The sequence below is a fragment of the Desmodus rotundus genome, chromosome 13, assembly GCF_022682495.2.
Source record: "Desmodus rotundus isolate HL8 chromosome 13, HLdesRot8A.1, whole genome shotgun sequence".
Lineage (NCBI taxonomy): Eukaryota > Metazoa > Chordata > Mammalia > Chiroptera > Phyllostomidae > Desmodus > Desmodus rotundus.
The window spans coordinates 92757784-92777326 of record NC_071399.1 but is presented as its reverse complement, the minus strand read 5'-3'; the positions used below and the strand labels follow the sequence as shown (position 1 = coordinate 92777326).

The 19543-nt window shown below is 50.8% G+C and overlaps 1 protein-coding gene across 5 annotated transcripts in view; it reads right to left on the bottom strand.

The window, feature by feature from the left end:
• NBEA (neurobeachin) overlaps positions 1-19543 on the bottom strand; it is a 470020-nt gene that overhangs the window by 21609 nt on the left and 428868 nt on the right. For all 5 annotated transcript variants that reach the window (XM_053916392.1, XM_053916393.1, XM_053916394.1 and 2 more), the window contains one exon: positions 12971-13138. In XM_053916392.1, the coding sequence (XP_053772367.1) occupies positions 12971-13138 (168 nt within the window). The remainder of the gene's footprint in view (positions 1-12970; positions 13139-19543) is intronic.

The window sequence follows — 19543 nt, the reverse complement described above, 5'->3', positions numbered from 1 at the left end:
CGGCTCTGAGGCCGACTGGTGCAGGGCTGGGGCTCCTCTCCGGACCCCCGAAACCTCAACGCGTATCACCACGTCCTCACAGCTCGCCCCGCCCCGCCCTCTAGGGTGGAATCCCACACAGTTGTTCTTCACGAGCGTCCGTGGGCTCCAGATGGCTGCAGGCCACAGTTGTGGTTCCGTCCCACAGAGTCCACGGCCGCCTGCTGGATGGACGGGGGGCCTCACGGGGGGGATTTGTGCGGAAACTGCAGGGAGCCTGGAGGAAGGACAGCCATGTGGTGGAGAAAACGCTTCCCTTCTTACAGCTCAGCTCTGCAGGAACACAGTCAACATGGGTTGAATGGCCCCTCTATGCCAAGGGACACCACCTCAGGGCCCAGGAGGACAGAAGACCAGTCAGTACGTCAGGGACATGGCGGCAGGAGGGCCACGGGCTGGTGGGGGCGGCACAGCCCAGGGAGCCCTGAGCAGTCATGTGAGGGTCAGACTCCGGCTCACAGGGGGAGGGAGGGCCATGGCTGCTGGGAACAGACTTCCAGAAAGGACACAAGCTGAGGTCAGCAGGTTGTGTAGGAATTAGCCCACCCACAGCACGAGAGACGTTTTCGTTACGTGCAATTTTTTTCATTAATAATTTCCAAATACATTTTTAAAAGACCCTCAAACAACTACTTAAAGATAATTATTAGGTGGATTCTTTCTGTACTATCGGGAATGGCATCAAAAAAACTCAACATAGTTCTTTTACTCTGCACAAGTCCAGAGTTCTGCACAAGTCGGGGGACTTGAGGTTAGCGTTCGTCACTCACAAAGCTTGTTTGTGGAGCCCCTGCAGCGGACTGCGGACCGGCACAGATTTCGGGGACACCCACCAACAGGACAGATTAGGCTCCTGGTCTGCCGAGGTTCGTCCCAGCCAGGACGCCACACCCTGGCCCCCCACCTCCGTGGGCTGGGTCCAGCTCACAGACGAGGCTCCTACGTCAGCCAACCCTTACAGGTCAGGAGACCCCACACGTAACTCAGAGTTTTACATGCGATCGTCACACACAGGTCAGGAGACTCCACGCGTAACTCGGAGTTTTACATGTGATTGTCACACACAGGTCAGGAGACCCCACACGTAACTGGGAGTTTTACACGTGATTGTCACACGGACTCTTTTTCTACAAATGACTGTGTCGGAGGCTGAGGCTGAGCAGTCACCGCACACACAGCATCTGCTCTGTCCCCGGCTAAGTCCTATCAAGAAACAGGTAGGACATACAGTTAGAAAAAAATCTTTTAAAAAATATGTTGGAGCTGCTCTAAAATAGGGAGCTCCTCAGGGGCAGGCTGAAAAGCAAAGAAAAATGTGAACCAGGTTGTGTGTTGGCAAGCAAAGGAAGTGAATGTGACCGGTAGATGTCACCTGCCAACGTCACACACATGTGTGACACAGAACCCCGCTGTACCCCACAGGTGCAGCACAGAGCCCCCGTTAGGGTGAGCTCCTATCGGGGTCGTTTTCCTTCTCTTCCCCCCACCCTGGTTTCTGACTGTGCCTTCCCTTACTCTTGCTGAGCTCTCGGGCTCTCTCTGTAAAACTCCCCGGGACCCACCTCCTGCGTCACAAGCTCGCCACGTCTTCACCCAGCTTCCCTGTTTGCTCGCCTATTTCCCACAAGCTCCCTGTCTTACCTCCCCCTGCGGATGGCTGTCCTCTGTGCCCCAGCTGGGGGCAAAGGAGGCATAGAACCCACCTCATCTGCGTGAGAAAGCGGCCCCTTTTGTGACTCATGCCTGGAGAGCGTCTCTCTAGTCGCATGAGGGGCCACAGGTGCTGTCACGGCCGTGACGCCTGCCTCTCTCCTTGGACCCGCTGCACCACTTGCTTAGGGGCTTTTTCCTTCTTGCCTTCCCTCCCAAGAAAGCTCTACCTCCTCCGTGGGTAAAGACGCGTAGCTGGAGTCAAACCCTCAGAAGAGGCAGGAAGTATGCTGGGCTTCGTGTGTATTACACGTCTGCCTGTTGAAACACTGGACCTCGTGGCCAAGGGGAGTCCGAGTTCAGAACAATCTTCACGTGAATCACACGCTCAGGACACTCAGAATGCGAGAAATTCCACTTCAAGTGAAGGAGTGGGCTTGCCCCTCACTGCGTTCCCCAGCAGACAAAGCTTCGGCTGGCCTTTAGCTGCAGGAGAGTCTGGCCAGGTGCGCTCTCCTCCTGCGGATCGCTGCAGCTCCGAATCCTTGCTGGGCCTGCTCCCTACGCGTCTCCGAGGGCGCGCGGCCAGGTCCAGGCGCCAGGACAGAGAGACGGCGCGAGGAAGCGGGGTCGGGCGGCTGTCGAGTAACCTGCTTCACCCGTGAGGCTGTTTTCCAGACAAGCCCGTGCTTTGGGAAGCACTACAGGCTACACTACCCACAACCCCAAGCACAGACCACGTCCACACTACCAGTCGGTTACTGACCATTTTCCGGAAGCTCAAGAAAACGCTCGTGTTATAAAAGTGATTGCCTGGGAACACAGAAGAAACTTCAGAGAATTCCCTTAGCACGGTGTTTATCTTGCTGTACGGCTCTTACTTAGAATAATTTCGTATTAGTGCTTAAAACAGACATTCTTTTTACTGAAAAACTTCAACGTACAACTAAAAATATGTGATCTATATCACTTTTCAGTCCCACCTCCAAGTCTACCCGTTCTATACCAAGTAGGAAAAGGACAAAAACAGCGGGACTTTACAAGAGAAGACCACCTCACTAACGGCAGACCGTATTTTAACCGGTAAGCCTGTGCTGCTGGCTTATTGTTGTAATGAAACAAGAGCATGGAAAGCATTACTTTTTAATGCTGGAAAACAGGAGCGAAATAAATCAAGCAAATAATATCTGCACTTTATTATTTCTCGCTTTACAAACATTAAACTACATAAAAAATTAAAATGCTATTTCATATTTAACTGCTTCTAGTGTTTCAGAGAAACTATGGGATGAAGAACAAACACGTCCCCTTCTGTCTCAGCAATCGGTGGCGCTAACCCGCCCGAGCCACACCGCACTGGCGACACCGTCAGACCACGGAGGCAAACACTCAGTAAGTTGATGGAAAAAGACCTGGGTCTGCTTTAACTATCGGACCACGCTAGACGGTAGCTGGGGGGGGGGGGGCGGGGGGGCTCTGATTTGCTCATTGCCTGCCCAGTGCTCGCTTTCGCTCCCGCAGCATAACCCTAAAAAAACGGAGAGGAGGCTTCTCCTCCTGCGTCCCCATTTCCTCTTTGCCATGATGAAGTGTGGCGATGACACCACGTAACTGATGGCATTACGTAACCGTGACGATGATACTACTTGAATAAATGTGGAGAAACAAGCACCCACTCCTTCAGATGGGAAATGTTCTGTCCAGAACATTTTTTTCCTTCAAATACGGTCAAGGCCGCTGGTGGTGAGATCACGCACTTTTCGGTCTGAAGACCAGTACAGCAGGTCCTTGAGGAGCCCTGTTCCATTGGGGGTGTTTCCTTGTAGCCCCGAGGAGCTGCTGCAGGAACTTAACTGGCGTTTGCATCAACCAGCCTATGGTGACGCGGGCCACACTTCAGGTCGGGGAACCTACTGAAGACGCGGGGGGACTCCCCATGCAAGTTGACCCAGGTCAGAGAAGTGGGTGTATTTTAACGTAGTGGGCAGCGGCTGACCTGGTCTGGAGGCCTTAAATGAGCCTGCTTCTCAGAGAGCGAGGAGCACCAGGGGAGCAGAGAGCCCAGCTGGACCGTCCTCCTTGCGCAGGGGAACCAGCGGGGATTCCTGCCACCTCTTTGCTCTCTGGCTTCCCACATGCTCAGCCAATGCGAGCGCAAGGCGAGAGATGGGAAGGTCCCGAACTTACAGCACTGTGCCCCCGCCCATCTGGCCTTGGCTCGGGCATTTCCCTCTCCCTAAGGCTGCCAGTCCTGCTGGGCGACCTCTTTCTGAAGGCCAAGGCCACTTCAATTGCCGGGCTCTGGTCCTGGCTCCATCCCTGTAACCCCAGGATTAGGACGACACCCCCAGGCAGCTCACCCTCCTTTGCTCGCCCACCCCGTCCCGCCCACACCCCTGTGAACAGGACCATCATTGAGTGCTCTCCGCCGTTCTCTGCAAGTGTATCAACCGTGGCACAACACGCCTCACAGAGCCACCGCCTTCTTCACCGCTTGTAAGAGTGACCTGAGGTGTGGGCACCGCTGCGCAGACGGCCTCTGCACACTTCCCGTCTGGCGGCGTGGGAGCCCGGCCCCCCAAGAGCAGCCCCCCTGAGCTGCCCTTCACTTCTGTGACCTGCACTGCTCCGGGCGGCTGACACAAGTAGAACCATCTCGCATTGGTCTGCGGCTCGCTTCACCGGGCAGGACATCCCCAAGATCGCTTCCCGTCGCAGCGTGGGGGAGAGGCCCTTCCTCTCTGAGGCTGAGTCCCATTCCGCTGTACAGACAGACGGTGCTCTGCTGGCCCACCATCCTCGGGCGGACCCTCAGGCTTGGGACCCACCCGCCCTGGCTGTTGTGCATGACGCGGTTACAAATGTTTCTCTGAAACCCGGCTTTCACGGTTTTTGGATGTTTACCCTGAAGTGCATCCTATGGTCGCTCTGTTTTTGATTTTTTGAGGAGGCTCCATCCCGTGTTCCAGGGAGCCTGCAGCATTTCCATTCCTACCAATAGGGCGCAAGAGTTCCGATTTCTCTGCCTCCTTGACAATGCTTATTTTTTTTTTTGGATGGTGTCAAACCTATTGGGTGTGAGCTGGCACCTCAGGTAGTTTGGTTTGCATTTGCTCCATCATTAGCGATGCTGAGAACCTTTCATGGGCTTCGCGGCCGTCTGAACGTCTTCTCTGGAGTCTCCATCATCCGTGTGAGTGTAGTACCCTGGGGTCCTGAAGAGCAGCACCCATAGGGGGTATTCAAGTCTAGTACACAGGAGGGACACTGGGCAGCTTTATCGTGGTGGGACTGATCAAAATATGATCACATCCAAGCAAGAAACATTTTCACTGAGGATTTAGAACATTTTGGGGAAACGCTATGAAAAGCTTCTTGGAGGGGGGCTCTGAGAAGTGTCCTTGCGATCCGCCTGTGGTTAGCCCTCAGGAAGAGAACAGACACTTCTCCGGGTGGTCTGGAAGACCGGCCTGCCTGAGAGCTAGGGCTCTAGTCATCCCTCAGGGCCTCTCCCAGGCCTTCGTCTCTTTGTTCACTTCCGGTCGGCCACGAGGGAGCACAGAAGGGCAAGACTCAACCTGGAAGCGTGGAGCGCCACGTGGGGCACGTGGGCAGCGCTGCGCCCGCCCCCCCCCCCCCCGCCCCCCCCCCCCCCCCCCGCCCCCGACCAGTGGGGCACGTCTTTGTGAAGTGCACATGCGGGCTGGTTCGGAGGGGGGACGAGAGGTGAGGAGTGACCTCTTCTCACCGCAGGAATGGCGTTCACTTGGAGTGTCTGCTCACGACAATAAAATAAGAAAAGCTCAAACGGACTTGCTTGGGGTGTGGAAGGACACACGAAGACAATATGTCAGAGAACTGTACACCCGAAACCTACAGAATTGCATTAACCAGTGTCACCTCAAAAAATTCAATTTAAAAAAAGGCAAAGATTCACCAGGCGGTGGGTATAAATATTTTAATAAAAGTGTGTGGTATGAAACCACACACTTCCATTAAACTAAATTCATCTGAAAATAATCCTGCATTCGGTAGAATAGAATGTTCTTTGATTTTGACGTAAGTGGGAAACAATAATTTAGATACATTATATTGAGAATTCAAATGGCTTTCAATAGGCCCATTATCAATATGTTTAAAATCTTTAAAAATGAGTCCCAAATATCTAACTGAAATGAGTAGGTACTTAGATTGAGTAACATGCACTTCAACAAATTGCAGCACGCGATATGTTTTGAATAACTGTTAATTTATGCAGAGGTAACAACTGTGTAACATAACTGGAATCTACGTTAACAGAGATAAGGAAGTGCCTTCCAGCTATTTCCGTGCCGGACCGGACGGCAGGCTGCGGTTTTCATCCTGCTTCCTGGTGCCAAGCAGGACTTCAGACGCTTGCGAGGGTGCGTGTGCTGATTCCTGGAAACCAGTCATCAGCACCTCCGGGGGCTGCACAGCAAAAACGACACGGAGAGGAGGGATGCACAGCTCACAGAGGGCGGCGCACACGCCGCTGGGACCGCTGTCTTCCTCACGCTTTCCTGGGGATGACGGACAACCGCGGGTAAGCTAAGGGCTGCCGTTGGTCCGGCAGGAAGAGAAACCCCCGCAGTGAAGATCAGCCACTTATCAAAACGAAATGTCCGTCACTAATTTCCTTGGTCCCAATTTTTATCTAGAAACCTTATTCACTGAATCTTCACCACGCAGCATCACTGCTGTGGAGGAGAAACAGCGTGTGAAGAGGTACATTTGAACCTGCACCCTTGTAAGTTTTAAGGATCATAAGCTTCTTCTCGCTCCCAAAACGATTCTTTAACTTTAAGGCCTACCTAATGGGTATTTCCACTTCTGTAATTTAAAACATGGGGATTTTCTTTCTCTTCCGATTTGACTTTTGAGTTTATTCACGTTTAGGTCAGTAAAACTTCTAGAAGCTAGAGGGAGAACGTTAAGACGGTTTTAAGCAACCCTCACCAGACGTGCTGTGGGTCATGTGCCAAGATCACGCCTGAGCATAAAGCCCGGGGGAGCGGCCTGACCACCCCCCCCCCCCCCTGGAGACAGTCAGCTCACAGCACCGCACTCCTGGGGGGCCCAGGGGACAGATCGAATAAAGAGTCTAAGAGGGGAAGGAGGAGACAAAGGACAGCAAAGACACAGAGAGAGCAAGCGGGGACCGGAGGGGCCATGGACGCCGGCCGAACGGACACCTTCATTTCCGTCACCAGGATGAGAAGCAGGTTGATTTTCGTCCTTCCTTACAAACTGAGGCTGTCTGACCTTCTGGTGTCTCTGGGCCACACTGAAGGAAGAAGAGTTGTCTTGGGCCCCACATTAAATACCCAAACACTAATAAAAACTGATGAGCAAAAAAAGTTTTACGTAAATGTGCGATTTTGTGTCGGGCCGCGTTCACAGCCATCCTGGGCCGCGTGAGTCCCACAGGCTGGACACCATATAAACTCTATCAAGCCACCTTCCGGGGCAGGCGCCGTTTTGGCTAAAGGCGCGCCTGTGCCGTGGGCCCCCGGTAGGCCTCCTTGTCGGTTCTCCGTGGCAGCCAGGGGCGCTTCAGCCAGCACGAAAATAAAGAGAAACCGGAGTGGCCGACGGGCAGAGTTTCACTGCAGCAAATGCACAGCAGCGCTTTGTTATCCCTGTCCAGTCAAAAAAAAAAAAGGGGGGGAAACAAAGAAAATATAGTCTAAGACGACCGGGAATACCACTAACAGAAGAAACCACATTTTCCTGACTACTGGTACTATTAATGTATTTAATGCTTCGCTATTTCCAGCATCAGTGTGTGTGTGTGTGTGTGTGTGTGTGTGTGAACGAATGGCCCGTCTGTTCCAGGCATCTGACTGCGCAACGGCGCTCAGAGGGGCGCACACGTGCGCACTCCCCGCCGGTGGAGCGCGCGCAGAAGTAAAGGATCAGAACGCAAGTCCTTCTGCAGTGTTTCACCGGACGACGCTTTGGGCAACAACGAACACTCAGTGTCTGTGTAGCGCTTCCTCCTTTGCAGAGTATTTTCACCGGTCTTCTCTCCTGGGGCCCTCTGCTGCGGCCCAGGAGCGCGGGGCTGTGTTAGGTGGGCAACTGAGGTGCCCGGACACACACGACTCAACTGGCCTCACCCAGACGGTGACGGCGGGGCTGGGATGCGGCCTGTCGCCTGCTGCCCCCGGGCCCACAGGAGCCCTTGCCTGCCTGCGCCACACAGCCGCGCTCGGGGCACCGAGGCCTCAGCGACTGTACCCAGGATCGCACATGTGGTCATTTTTGAAAAGCAATTTTAGAAGTATTTTTCACTTACTATATGAGTATGTACAGCAAAAAAAAATTTGTGGTATTTAATTTGTTAATCTCTACTAACTGCATATTAACTGTGGCGTAATCCGACAGGGCCTTTGGGAGTCCCAAAGACTGACGGAATTTGTTTTTCTGGGAAATGAGAGAAGAAACAATGAACAAAATGGCTGGTAAAGATTCCTTAAAGCTATCTTGAAATTTCCCCTGTAAATACTGGACGTTTTATAGAGTTGAAAGTATTAACACATTCAAAGTATAAACAATTTAAATTATCCCGGTTTAACTTAACAAAGAGGAAATAAGCATCAGGTAACCCTTCAGCTTCTGACCGTTTTGGAGGAAGAGTATCATCCTAAAACAAATGCGCATCAGCAACAGCGTTCCACTGTTTTTAAATTCCTACAAAATAACGGGACTGAAGAAACGCTGACTTGAGAATCAGGAGCCCTCGCCCATGCTCGGCTCTCAGGCCGCACTGAGCTGGGTGTTGGGAGAATCACTTAATAGGAGTTTTAGGTTAACACAGTTTTAGAGTTTAAGAGTTTAGAGATTAATGGTTGTTAACTGGGAATGTATAGGAAATGCCTCGAGAGATTTTTTCAAAATAAACCTGCTTGATCCTTCTCCCTGGCTGTTCTGAGACGCCATGGGGGTGGGGGGTGGGGACAGTGTATTGGGTGCCATTAGTGGCTGTGGTGTGTGCATCTGAAAGTGGCTGAGTGGGTGGGGGAGGGGATACAGGGGACGTGGGAGTTAGACATTTTGCAATTGGCTGGCAGGTACCTGAGGGTTCCTTACACCCTTCTCTCTACCGCTGTAGAAAGAACAGTCTTCCAGAGCATTCTAACACACCTTTAGGGGAGCGCTACTCCTTAAGCTTCACTGTTGCGAGCAAGTCAGCTGGGGCCCCCCATAGGCGGGTTCCAACACTGCAGGTCGGTGACAGGCCTGTGAGCCCACAGTCCGAGCAAGGTCCGGCGACGCTGCCACTGGTGGCCTGCAACCACAGCTGAGGCGCACGCAGGCGGCAGCCCCTGGGACCACAGGCAGGCCAAAGGATGGAGTTTCGTGGCCAGCATTTGGTGAGTAAAGATATAAATCATATCCCATCGTTTTTTATTAATATGTAAAAAGGGATAATAAGGAAAAGGACCCGTTGTCATGCTTGAAGCAACTGCTCAGCCGGCGGAGCTCATCTGTGAAGCAGAGTGTTGAGATTATGTCGTCAGTGAGGCCGGGACGACGTCGAGACGGCCCGGGATCGAACGGCCCCGTGTCTGCATGTGAAGTCCGGCCGCGCACTGAGCGCCCTGTCTTGTCTCTGCCTGCGGGCTGTCATGATAAAGCTTATTACCAATTACTGCTTTACAAGGTAAAGGAAGTTAAGCCGTCATATTTTTCTCAGCCTGAGATCCGAAGCTGTCAGAGAACGTCAATTTTAAATCTGACACAGAGAAGAAAATGACCTGTTATTCTGACCTCTAATTTCTTGACATTTTAATGCCCTAATTGCAGAGGTTAGCGCTGCTTCGTGGCTGCATCTGCCAGGGAGGGTTGAGTCAATAACCCTGAGCCATTTCTCACAGTTCAGCCCTGACTCCAAAGCTCGAAATGTGGGGTTTTTTTCTTTTCTACGAAAGGGACATTCACATACTAGGTATTTCTCTTCTAAATCAGAGTTCTGTTTAAGGATTTGAAAAGAGTCACCTTCCTTAGACTAGCTGGGGTTCAGGGAAGGTAACTGTAACGAGCCTTCCTTTGGTTTTACTTACGTAAAGTGTGGTGATCTCAGCATTTCACAGGTACTGTGATAAATGCCATCGAGCAAAGGCAATGCATTTAGCCCACCACACGGGGTAAGGTCTGGGACACGGCTTTGTTCCGCGAGCCTGTGTCCGGCCGTTCAGGGGCACCGACTCCCAGGCCCCCGCACACAGCGCAGGAGCCCCCCACCCCGGAACTCTAGGGTGATGCTCTGAATGGAGGCGCTCTGCCTCCCAGAGGGCCTGCCCCAGGGGGCGTGTCTGTGTAAGGCGGCCCGGGGGACCACCAAACAACGGATATGCCAGTACGCTGCACTGATGAGCACCCTTCTCTGCACGGGTCCTCTTCTGACCGTAGGTGCTAAGTGCTTCCGTGTAGCGAACGCACGCGCCCCACGCTCCTCCTGTTCAGAGAGGATGGGGGTGGAGCAGGGTCACCCCCTGGCCACATCAGGCAGCTCACACACTCGGCTGGGTTCCCCTCTGTGGCAGGCTCAGGGGCTCGTGCAGAACTTCCATTGTGGGAACACTGTAGCTTTGTGGCAGGGGAGGCAGGGAGGGGTAGGGAGTGGGGAGGGGAGATGAACTTGAGTCCCATGAGGTCAATCTGCTGACCCAGGTTTAATGCGCTGAGCTGACACAGGTGAGTGGGGTCAGGGCCAACATCTCTGCAGGTGTGTGCATGGGCCCCGCTGGCTGGGGACGGGGGTACTGGGCTGGCTAAAAGGTCTGTTTAGTTTTTCCACGTTTCATTGTCACCAATAACTTTACTGACTTGGATATACTGAGTCTGTCGGCTGTCTCCCGTGATTGGCTTCTGGTGGGCAGAGGCCAGGGGTGCTGCTAAGCATCCTCCAATTTATAAGACAGCCCCACAGCAAAGGGTTATTTGGCCAAAATGTCAATAGCACCAAGAAACTTTGCAAACAACTTTTGATACGTTCGATCAGTCACAGTGCCTTCTCCACACTGCACAGATATTTTTTTGCGTTTTTCAATTGCATTTTTATCTTTCTTTAAATAATAAAGCATGTAGTATGCCAAAAATGAAGGTTGCGTATTTTCTTCCATCTTCAGTATTAAAAAGGCAGCACAAAAATTCACTGGTTGGGTAAGCTTTTTTAAATGCACACTGATATGACAGCTGTCACAATACAGTCTAACACAATTGTTTCAAATGAGGTTAAAGCCGTCGTACGGAAAAAACACCACGGGCTTTTTGGCCCCCCAGTAAGTAGGGCTGCAGGTACAGGCGCCTGCACCTGGCATTCCGGAAAACAGGACCGAGGGAGGGAGGACACAGGCCGTGAGAGCTTCTCGGAGCTTCTGTCAGGGCCCTCAGTGCTCAGCAGCGACGTGCTCGGAATGAGACGCGGGAGGAAGGGCCCTGAGCTCTCAAGTAGCCTGGTCACAGCGTATGACACATTGCTTCCATCCCGGGTCCCAAGCAAACCCCGGGACGGAGCCGCTCCCACCACGCGCGTTAGCAGGCCTCTCGCTCTGACAGCTGGGCCCCACACGACTCCCGGCCCAAAGCCGTGGTGCGGTGTTTGCAGAAGCAGCTGCTTCTGCAGGACTCGAGCAAAACGCTCTGCCCCTGTACAGAGAGTCTCCACTCCAATTCCAGTTTACCCTCTCATTCAACTCTTTTTTCGCTCATTTAAATATTTAGATTTTGTAATAAAAGAGTTTGTAATAAAAAAAGGGGGGGCGTTACTTGTGCCGGGCCCTGTATTTGTATTTGCCTAAGAGGATTACCGGTTAACCTGCAACTTTCTTTATAAGAACAGAACTTTGTAATGAATAAATATATACGCACGATATTCAGGAAAAGTGAAAAATAACTGGGGGTGGTCCTAGAAGCTATTGTAATAATCTTCTCTCTCATGATTCTAAAGTACAGGTAGTAAAAGAAGACGACCGTTTGTGGGAGTCTCTGGGACTGGGGCTGGGCTCAGCACTGTGAGGAGAATGAGCTCAGAACCGCCCCCCACCCAGTGATCTGATTACAGACAGCCCGCACACCACCGGGGAGACGCGAAATTGGGCGCGCGTGATGCTTTGTGGAGAGAACTCCCTTATTGCACCAACTAATTTCGTTATACCCGGCTCCGCTCTCATTCACTTGCTGTCACTCACTGCCGGCTCCAGGCAGTAACTCCACCGCCTGGTGCTCACAATACGGCGCAATATTGCGAGGGGCGCCACGCTGGCCACGTGTTCTCTGAACACGAGCCCTCGGGGCCCAAAGACATGACCGCGACCTCTTCCCTTCTCTGCTTGACGCCACACAAATAAAGCCACTTTGGTTTTATAGAAGTACGTGAGACATGACTTTACGGATGCAGATTTCTCTGGTAGGGCGTTCTCTTTCCAAAGCCACAAGTGCCCCACCTCTGCAGTGCAAAATAAAAAGCTAAAAAGCATGGCACCGACCGGAGACGTGGACGCACAGGTGCGGACGGCAGGGGCCTGGCAGAGGAAGCCGGCCACAGCGCCTCCTCGCAGCACCTGCCCGTTTGGTCAGGGGTCCTGACCTCTCCTCCCTCAGACCGTCAAACACATGACAATGGCCAGCACAACAATAGCCATCCGGTGTGGATGAATCCAAAAGGTTCCTATTTTTTGGGTCAGATTGGCAAAAATTATAACGTTTTATTTTTTGGTGTGCTGCGGAATCTTGGTGATTAGTTTCTGTGTGCCACGAGATGACAGAGGTTGAACACCACTGCCGGAGCACACAATTCCCAACCATAGCATTTCAGGGCGAGAACGTAGGGGAGTAAAATACTATAGCCTCGTCTATTTTAACGATGCATTTTTGAGTATTCTGTCTAGAAGGCTGTAATTTTGCTTTCATTAAAACCACACTGGCAGAGTATTTTTATGGACTATTGTACTAAAACACTCAACTAGGTCTCGTTAATAATACACATAGGCGTTAAGCATTTTAACGCAGACGCTGAAGTAAAATAAGGGAAGGGAGCCGGAGCGCATTCTCTGCGTCTGCAATTCAGACCGGAACCACCTGGCGGGCCCGTTACTTGGTTCTGATGTGTGACATTCATTTCCCCCCATTTGCCAAGTGTTGACGTTTGAGCTTTGGAACCACCGATGCTGAAAGGAAGTTGATGCGGAGACGGAAGGTCAGATCTGCGTCTGAGGGAGGACGACCTTGGCCCATGACTGGCCTGCACACCTACCTCGCGGAGCACGGGGTCGGTGACGCTGTCCAGGTTCACGGAGCCTTCGTAGGTCAGGTAGTGAAAGACGTTCAGGGCCCGGACCGCTTCCGGTCCCCGCTGCTTGTAGCCGAAGACCAGGTCGATCCACTGGTGCAGCTGGCAGGACACGAACTCGCTCTCCAAGGCCTGGAACGGTGAGGAGAGAGCGTGAGAGTCCGCGCCAGCCCAGCAGAGCACCCCGCCTTCTCCTCACTGAGAGCAGTCTCCCCGAATACGCGGGACGCCTCTTTACTGTCCCGTTCTCCTCTGTGGTTCAGGTCTTCTGCTCCCGGGATGGCGAAGCAGGGCCTCTGACAAAACAGAACCCTAAGGGAAACCTTCTTTCTCAAATGCTTAGCTTTCTCTTCACTCCCTTACCTGCACGATTTAAATTCCAATATTACACCGATTTCTCACAAAGACAGTGATGGTTGAAAAAATAACTTGAAATTCCTGGTTTAATGCCACTTTACAATGACTTCATTCCTAATTTTTAAACAATAGTTTTCTTTAAAGTCATCATTTATTTTTACTTTTTTAAATTTAAATTTTTTCCTTTTTATTGAGTTTATCGGGGTGACATTGGCTAATAAAATTATACAGGTGTCAGGTGCACAGTCCTATAACACGTGGTCTGGTATTGTGTTGTGTGTTCACAGCCCCAAGTCAGGTCTCCTCCCACCACCACTCATCCCCCCCACCCCACCGTCACCACCCTGCTGTCGTCTGTGTCTCTGAGTTGTTTTCCTGGCCCTTTCACCTTTTTTACCCAGCCCCAATTTTAGAGGCTTTGATATGCTTGTATTTTTCTGCCTAAGATCTCCGAATCACCTCCACACAGAGAGAACGCCTTCCTTCCGCTACAAACTCTGCTGTTCCCCAGTTCTGGAGTCACTGGGCAGTTTTACATGTTCGCTAGCTGGGGGGAGACGAACGCAAATCCCCGGGGTGAGAGTCAGCGGCCACACCACGCTGCCAGAAAGAGTCAGAGAAAAAGGAGGCCTTTCCACTTCCCAAGAAGCCGCCATAAGCTCCCCAGAGGTGTCTTGTCACGTGGGCATGGAGTTCAAGTTCACGCCCCTGATGTGAGCCGCGACAGCGGCTGCGTGGCTCACCGTGCCTCTCACTTACTGCGTTCACGCATCATCGGGTTCTTACTGACTCTGAGAGCACACTGACTTCAGCAACATGGGCAAAAAGCTGCAGGGCCAGCTTCCTAGATTCCAGCTTCGTGTGGCCGTGGACAACAACTTCCTACCTTACAGCAGCAACTGCGTGTGCGCAGTCACTCTCTGGACGCGTGTCTTTGACTTCTGGGGTCTTAAAACCAATTTGCAATTCAATGAATATTTGAGATTAGTCCTCTGATTTAATTTTTAATAAAAGGTTTTATTTATTTTTAGAGAAGGGAAGGGAGAGAGAGAGGGAGAGAAGCATCAATGTGTGGTTGCCTCTGGAGCGCCCCCCTACTGGGGACCTGGCCTGCAACCCCCGGATGTGCCCTGTCTGGGAATCGAACCAGCGACCCTTTGGTTCTCAGGCTGGCACTCAATCCACTGAGCCACACCAGCCAGGGCTAAATTAGAATTTCTGTATCAAACATTCAACAGTAGTATTAAGTTCTCAATATTAAGTAGAAGGTTATATACTGCTAGAAATTTAGCCAATTCTTGATTGTTGAATTTCCTGGCATATAATTATTTGTAGTATTCTTTAACGATTCTTTACAGTTCTGTGGTGTTTGTAACATCTCCTTTCATTAATGATTTTAATTATTTAGACTCTCCCTCTTTTTCTCTTGATGTTTTTGGCTAAAGATCTGTCAGTTTTGTTTATCTTTTCAAAGAAATAGCTCTTATTTTTATTGCTCTTTTCTACTGGTTTTCAAGTTTCTATCCGGTTTATTTCTGCTCTGATCTGAACTGTTTCCTTCCTTATGTTTACTTGATATAGTTGTAACGTTTAAAACATATTTTATACTTGGTCAATGAAGACACAGAAAAATTCGATCAATTTCCAAAGTTGATGTTGTTTTGGGCAACTCTCATTAGTTACACTCGACTCCTTCACGCTTCCGTGCAGCCACGCCCTCCCTGCAGCCGCGCCCTCCCTGCAGCCGCGCCCTCCCTGCAGCCGCGCCCTCTGCTTAGAGAGCGGAGCCCAGGGCGGGCGTGGAGCGTCTGGTGTTTTCCTCATCTCAGAAGGCTGGTCTTGGTGCAAGGCACACACATTTTCGTTTTTATGTGTTTAATACTTTTGGGTCACTGGATAATATTTTATTTTTCTATCCGAACCTACAGCTTCTTCCTTGTCCCCCTTTAACTAGTTATGCAAACAAGGGCACACGGGCCTCATCCACTGGATTGCTCTCCACGTTTTCCGGAGCAAGTTGGGTAAGAAACTAATTCACTAGCTCTTGAAAAGTGGGTAGGACTCACCTGTAAAGTAATATGGTCTTGGGTATTTTGGGGGGTAGGAAATTTTTACCATTTAAACTTCTTTAAGGTTTAAAAGTCTCTCTTTCTTTTTTTCTATTCTGGTGCCAATTTTGACATTTTGTGTTTGTCTCAGTATTTATCCATTTCATCTCAGTTTTAAACTTATTAGTTCATAGATGTTTATAACAATCTCTAATTAAACTTTAAAAATCTATTTACCCTGTTCAGGTCTATATGTTAAAGAGGCAGCAGAGTTAATCAATAGATAATTGTCTATAGTGTATTTGTCTATAAGTGTCAATAATGTTGCCTCGGGTATTTTGGGGGGAATTATAAAACTAAATGACAAAAAAAATAAGGTAGTAGATCAAACAGATAAAGTCCTGTAGATCGCCTGCCGTATTTCTTTCAGTGCAGAAAGAAAGGAACATCCATTCAAAACATTTAAAAGCTAAATCTGGTTCTAGATCAAGTGTGCAGCTGAGAACCGAGTTTCCGACGTCCCCCATTGAAAGCCTAAGCACTGTGCAAAGCTGCAGCCGCATACGGAGACAGCTCTCCACACTGGGCTGGCCTGTCACTAAGCTCAGCATCCGCTGGTTTGCTCTTCCCAGAACAACGTTCTCATGCCCAAACCCATTTCTGACTTTCAAAAACGATGTTACTACAAATACTGACAATGGAAAACTATAAAGAAATAATCAATCACCAAGCTATTAGGGTTGTAATGGCCTTAATAGCCTGCTATACCCTCTCCTTGCATATCTAAAAGCAGAAAGAATTGCCTCGAGCCTAGATAAACCAATTCCCCACCCATAACTCTGCCCTGGGGATCGGACAGGAAGGAAATAAAGAGGGAGATTTAACCCAGAGAGGATGTCTCTTAGGTGGCTAATGGTTACCTAGCTCCAATTTCCACATTGTTCCATGGGTGTTTGATGGGGGACAGTCCTTCCTCCAGCAGGCTTAGGTTCAGCATCTCTAAAACTCACGGAAAGGAAACCAGGCCAGAGGGACTCACGGCGAGGAGACAATGTTTATTTCTCTGAATGTTCTCATTGAAGAATCCTGAATTTCCACCTGCCCTTCCACACTAGAGCAAGAACACTTCCCAGCCCTTTCTATTATTTCCTCAAAACTCTGCTTCTGATACTGAAACACTTCTCTAAGTTGATCTGCATATATTCAGGTGGACGGTCAGGAAATCATCTTGCTGTGTCTTCTGCAGTGTCTGTGCGAGCTCCTTCTCAGGCTTATGTTGCAGGGACAGCTATCACCCAGCGAAAGATCCTACTCTTTCAAACAAAGACAGCATAGTCGTTTCAATAGTTGTTTCAGCTGTTTGTTTGGGGCGGGCGCCGAACTAATTCTATTCCCTGACTGCTGGCTGGAGGTCTGACACAGGGCCTGCGGTCCCTTCCCCCGCCCCGTCCAAGTCTCGGCTCCCCCGGCTGCCCACACAGCAGAGGCTCCAGCCTCTCACCCGCCCGTGCTGCACCCTGCTTGTGGACCGGACCTCCGGACCACCATGCTCCTGCTGCGGTCCTCTTTCAGATCTGCCACGGTCCCTCCCCGCACAGACATTCCGTGCAAGCTGTGCCGGACCCCTCGGGCCTTTCACACGTGGATCCTACCCGCCCCACTGTTCTTGTTCCTCTGAGAGAGAGAGAGAGACAGACAGAGAGAGACAGAGACAGACAGACAGAGAGAGAAATGAGAGAGAGAGAGAGAGAGAGAGAGGCATTGATGTGAGAGAGAAACATCAATCGGTTGCCTCCTGCACGTGCCCTGACTGGGGATCGAACCCACAACCTAGGTAGTGCCCTGACCAAGAACTGAATCCCCAACCTTTCGGTGCACAGGAAACGCTCCCACCGACTGAGCCCCCAGCCAGGGCTCCACTAATTCATCTGCTTGCTTTTTGTCCAAGTCAAGCCCACCCTTCTTGCTCAAGCCCAATGTTCGCTCCCTGAGCTACGCAGCTCACACTCCACGAGTTCTCCCCCGAGTTCCTACGACACTGTGACACCTTGTCAGAACCCTCCTGTGTAATACAGCAAGAGGACACACACAGACTTACTTGTGAAAATTAATTTGCATACAAATTGTAAAGCGCTATAAAAAACAACTGGGGTTTTTACCAATTAGCACTTAATTGTTTCAAACTTGCAATCTGCATCCTCCATTAGAATATAAGCATTTGAGGATCTGGACTATATCTAGTGCTTCTTCTGCATGGCCCATAGCTCCTCACCTGGCATTAAATGTAAGGTTTTAGTAAGTATTTATTGGCTGTTAAGCTATGGAAAAGACATACTGATCACGAAAGAGGAAGAAAGGAAATGTCAGGCAGTGAGAGCGGGCCTGGGGACAGAGCTCTTTCATTGGTTCAACAAGTGTTAACCATTATCTGCTCTGCACCAGACGCCACTCTGGGTCCCCGATAACTGCAGTCCACACAAGAAACCAAGAGGAGCCTCGTTTCCACTGCGGTTGGGGGAGCCCGGGACAACCAGAGGATGGGGGCAGAGGGTGGCAAGTGCTAGGGAAAGAGAAGGGCAGGAAAGGCGGCTGAGGGGGTGGCGCATGGGCGGACCGCTCCCTCAGAGGCAGTGATCAGGGCAGGCTCCCTGGAGTGGGTGACAGACTCGAACTACAATGGTGGGGAGTGACCTCTAACAACACCTGGGGAAGGAGAGTTTCAATCAGAGGGAACAGCGCTCGCTAGCTGGCTCACTTGCTCTGGAGCCTCGAGGATGCCCCAGGCAGTGCCGCAGACCTCGGGGTGGGCGCTGTGAGAGACAAGACAGGTCTCTCATCTCCAGAAGCACAGCCCACTGCAACGCAAATAAGCCAGGGGAGCACTGTCCAGTCTCTCCAGCCCCAGTTCCCGCCCGCCCGCCACCTGTCAGAGCCAGCCTCTGAGGACGCACACCGACAGATGAGTAAGCTTTCAGTGTCCTCAACTCGGCCACAGTCCAGCGGGGAGGCTCCCATGGGCCTGGTCTTTTCCTGCAGAGCCCGCAGTGGAAATGGGCACTAGGCCACCACGCTCACCCCATTCCCAGTGGGCATTACTGAACGGAGGGGCTCTCTGTCTGCCGCCCCAACTCAGCGCTCTGCACGCCTGCCCCGCCCCCGCTCTGGAAGCCCAGGGAAACAGGAGGGCAGATGATGATGGACGGACCCAGCACTGGGGTGATGTCATCGGAGACACTTTCTATTTCTGTCCAGCACGGGGAGGTCAGGTGATAATCACGTTAGTGCCGACCCCCGTGCTCTGTTAACGTTTCATGAGGGAGCTGGCGAGGCCGGCCCATCTGGGCAAGTGTAACTTAAACCACTCCCTGAGAGGTGAGCTCAGGGCGTTCAGAACCCAAGGGCGGGTCGGCTAGATCCACTGTTCCAGGCCTCCCAACGAGCCCCCATTCTGCATGATCACTGTCCCTGTAATTAGAGAATGTAAACAACTCTAGCCAGTTAGGTATGTTGTTGCTATAACTAAAAAAACAGCAACGGACTAAAAGAGACACATTGTTAAAAATCAGAGTAGTGTTTCATTTTTACATGTAAAGGTTTCTACAGATGCATCTAATTAATGCCTTTTAATCTAATCGCTGGTCTGAGACAATAAAACTGATTATTTATAATCAGTGCTATCATCCCTTCTTATCATATTATTTTTGTCGTCTTTGCTGTGAATTTCTTAGTGACAGCTTAAAAGGAGGAGGAAAAGCTTGTGGATGCAGAATTCACACTAAGAGATGAAGGTCCCCCCTCCTGTGAACGTCATTTCCTTGGGACAGATGACATTTTCATTCTATACTTGAGGCTCATTACAAAGAATTCCTTCGAATAACTGAAGACAATTCCAGTCCAAATTATAAATGGGCTAGAGCACATTTTTTTAAAACCTATTTCAAAAGAACTAAATCCTATATGAACTACCCAGGCAGTAGGAAGTAAGAGACTTTTATAATGTTACAAAAATATATAAAAACCACTTGCATTCAGGAAGTCGAGAAGAATGGATGGGAAACGGCAGCACTTCGGCATTTACGGCCACACCCAGGCTTTGCGTACTAGAGGTTCATCCACCCAGTATTTCTTCAGC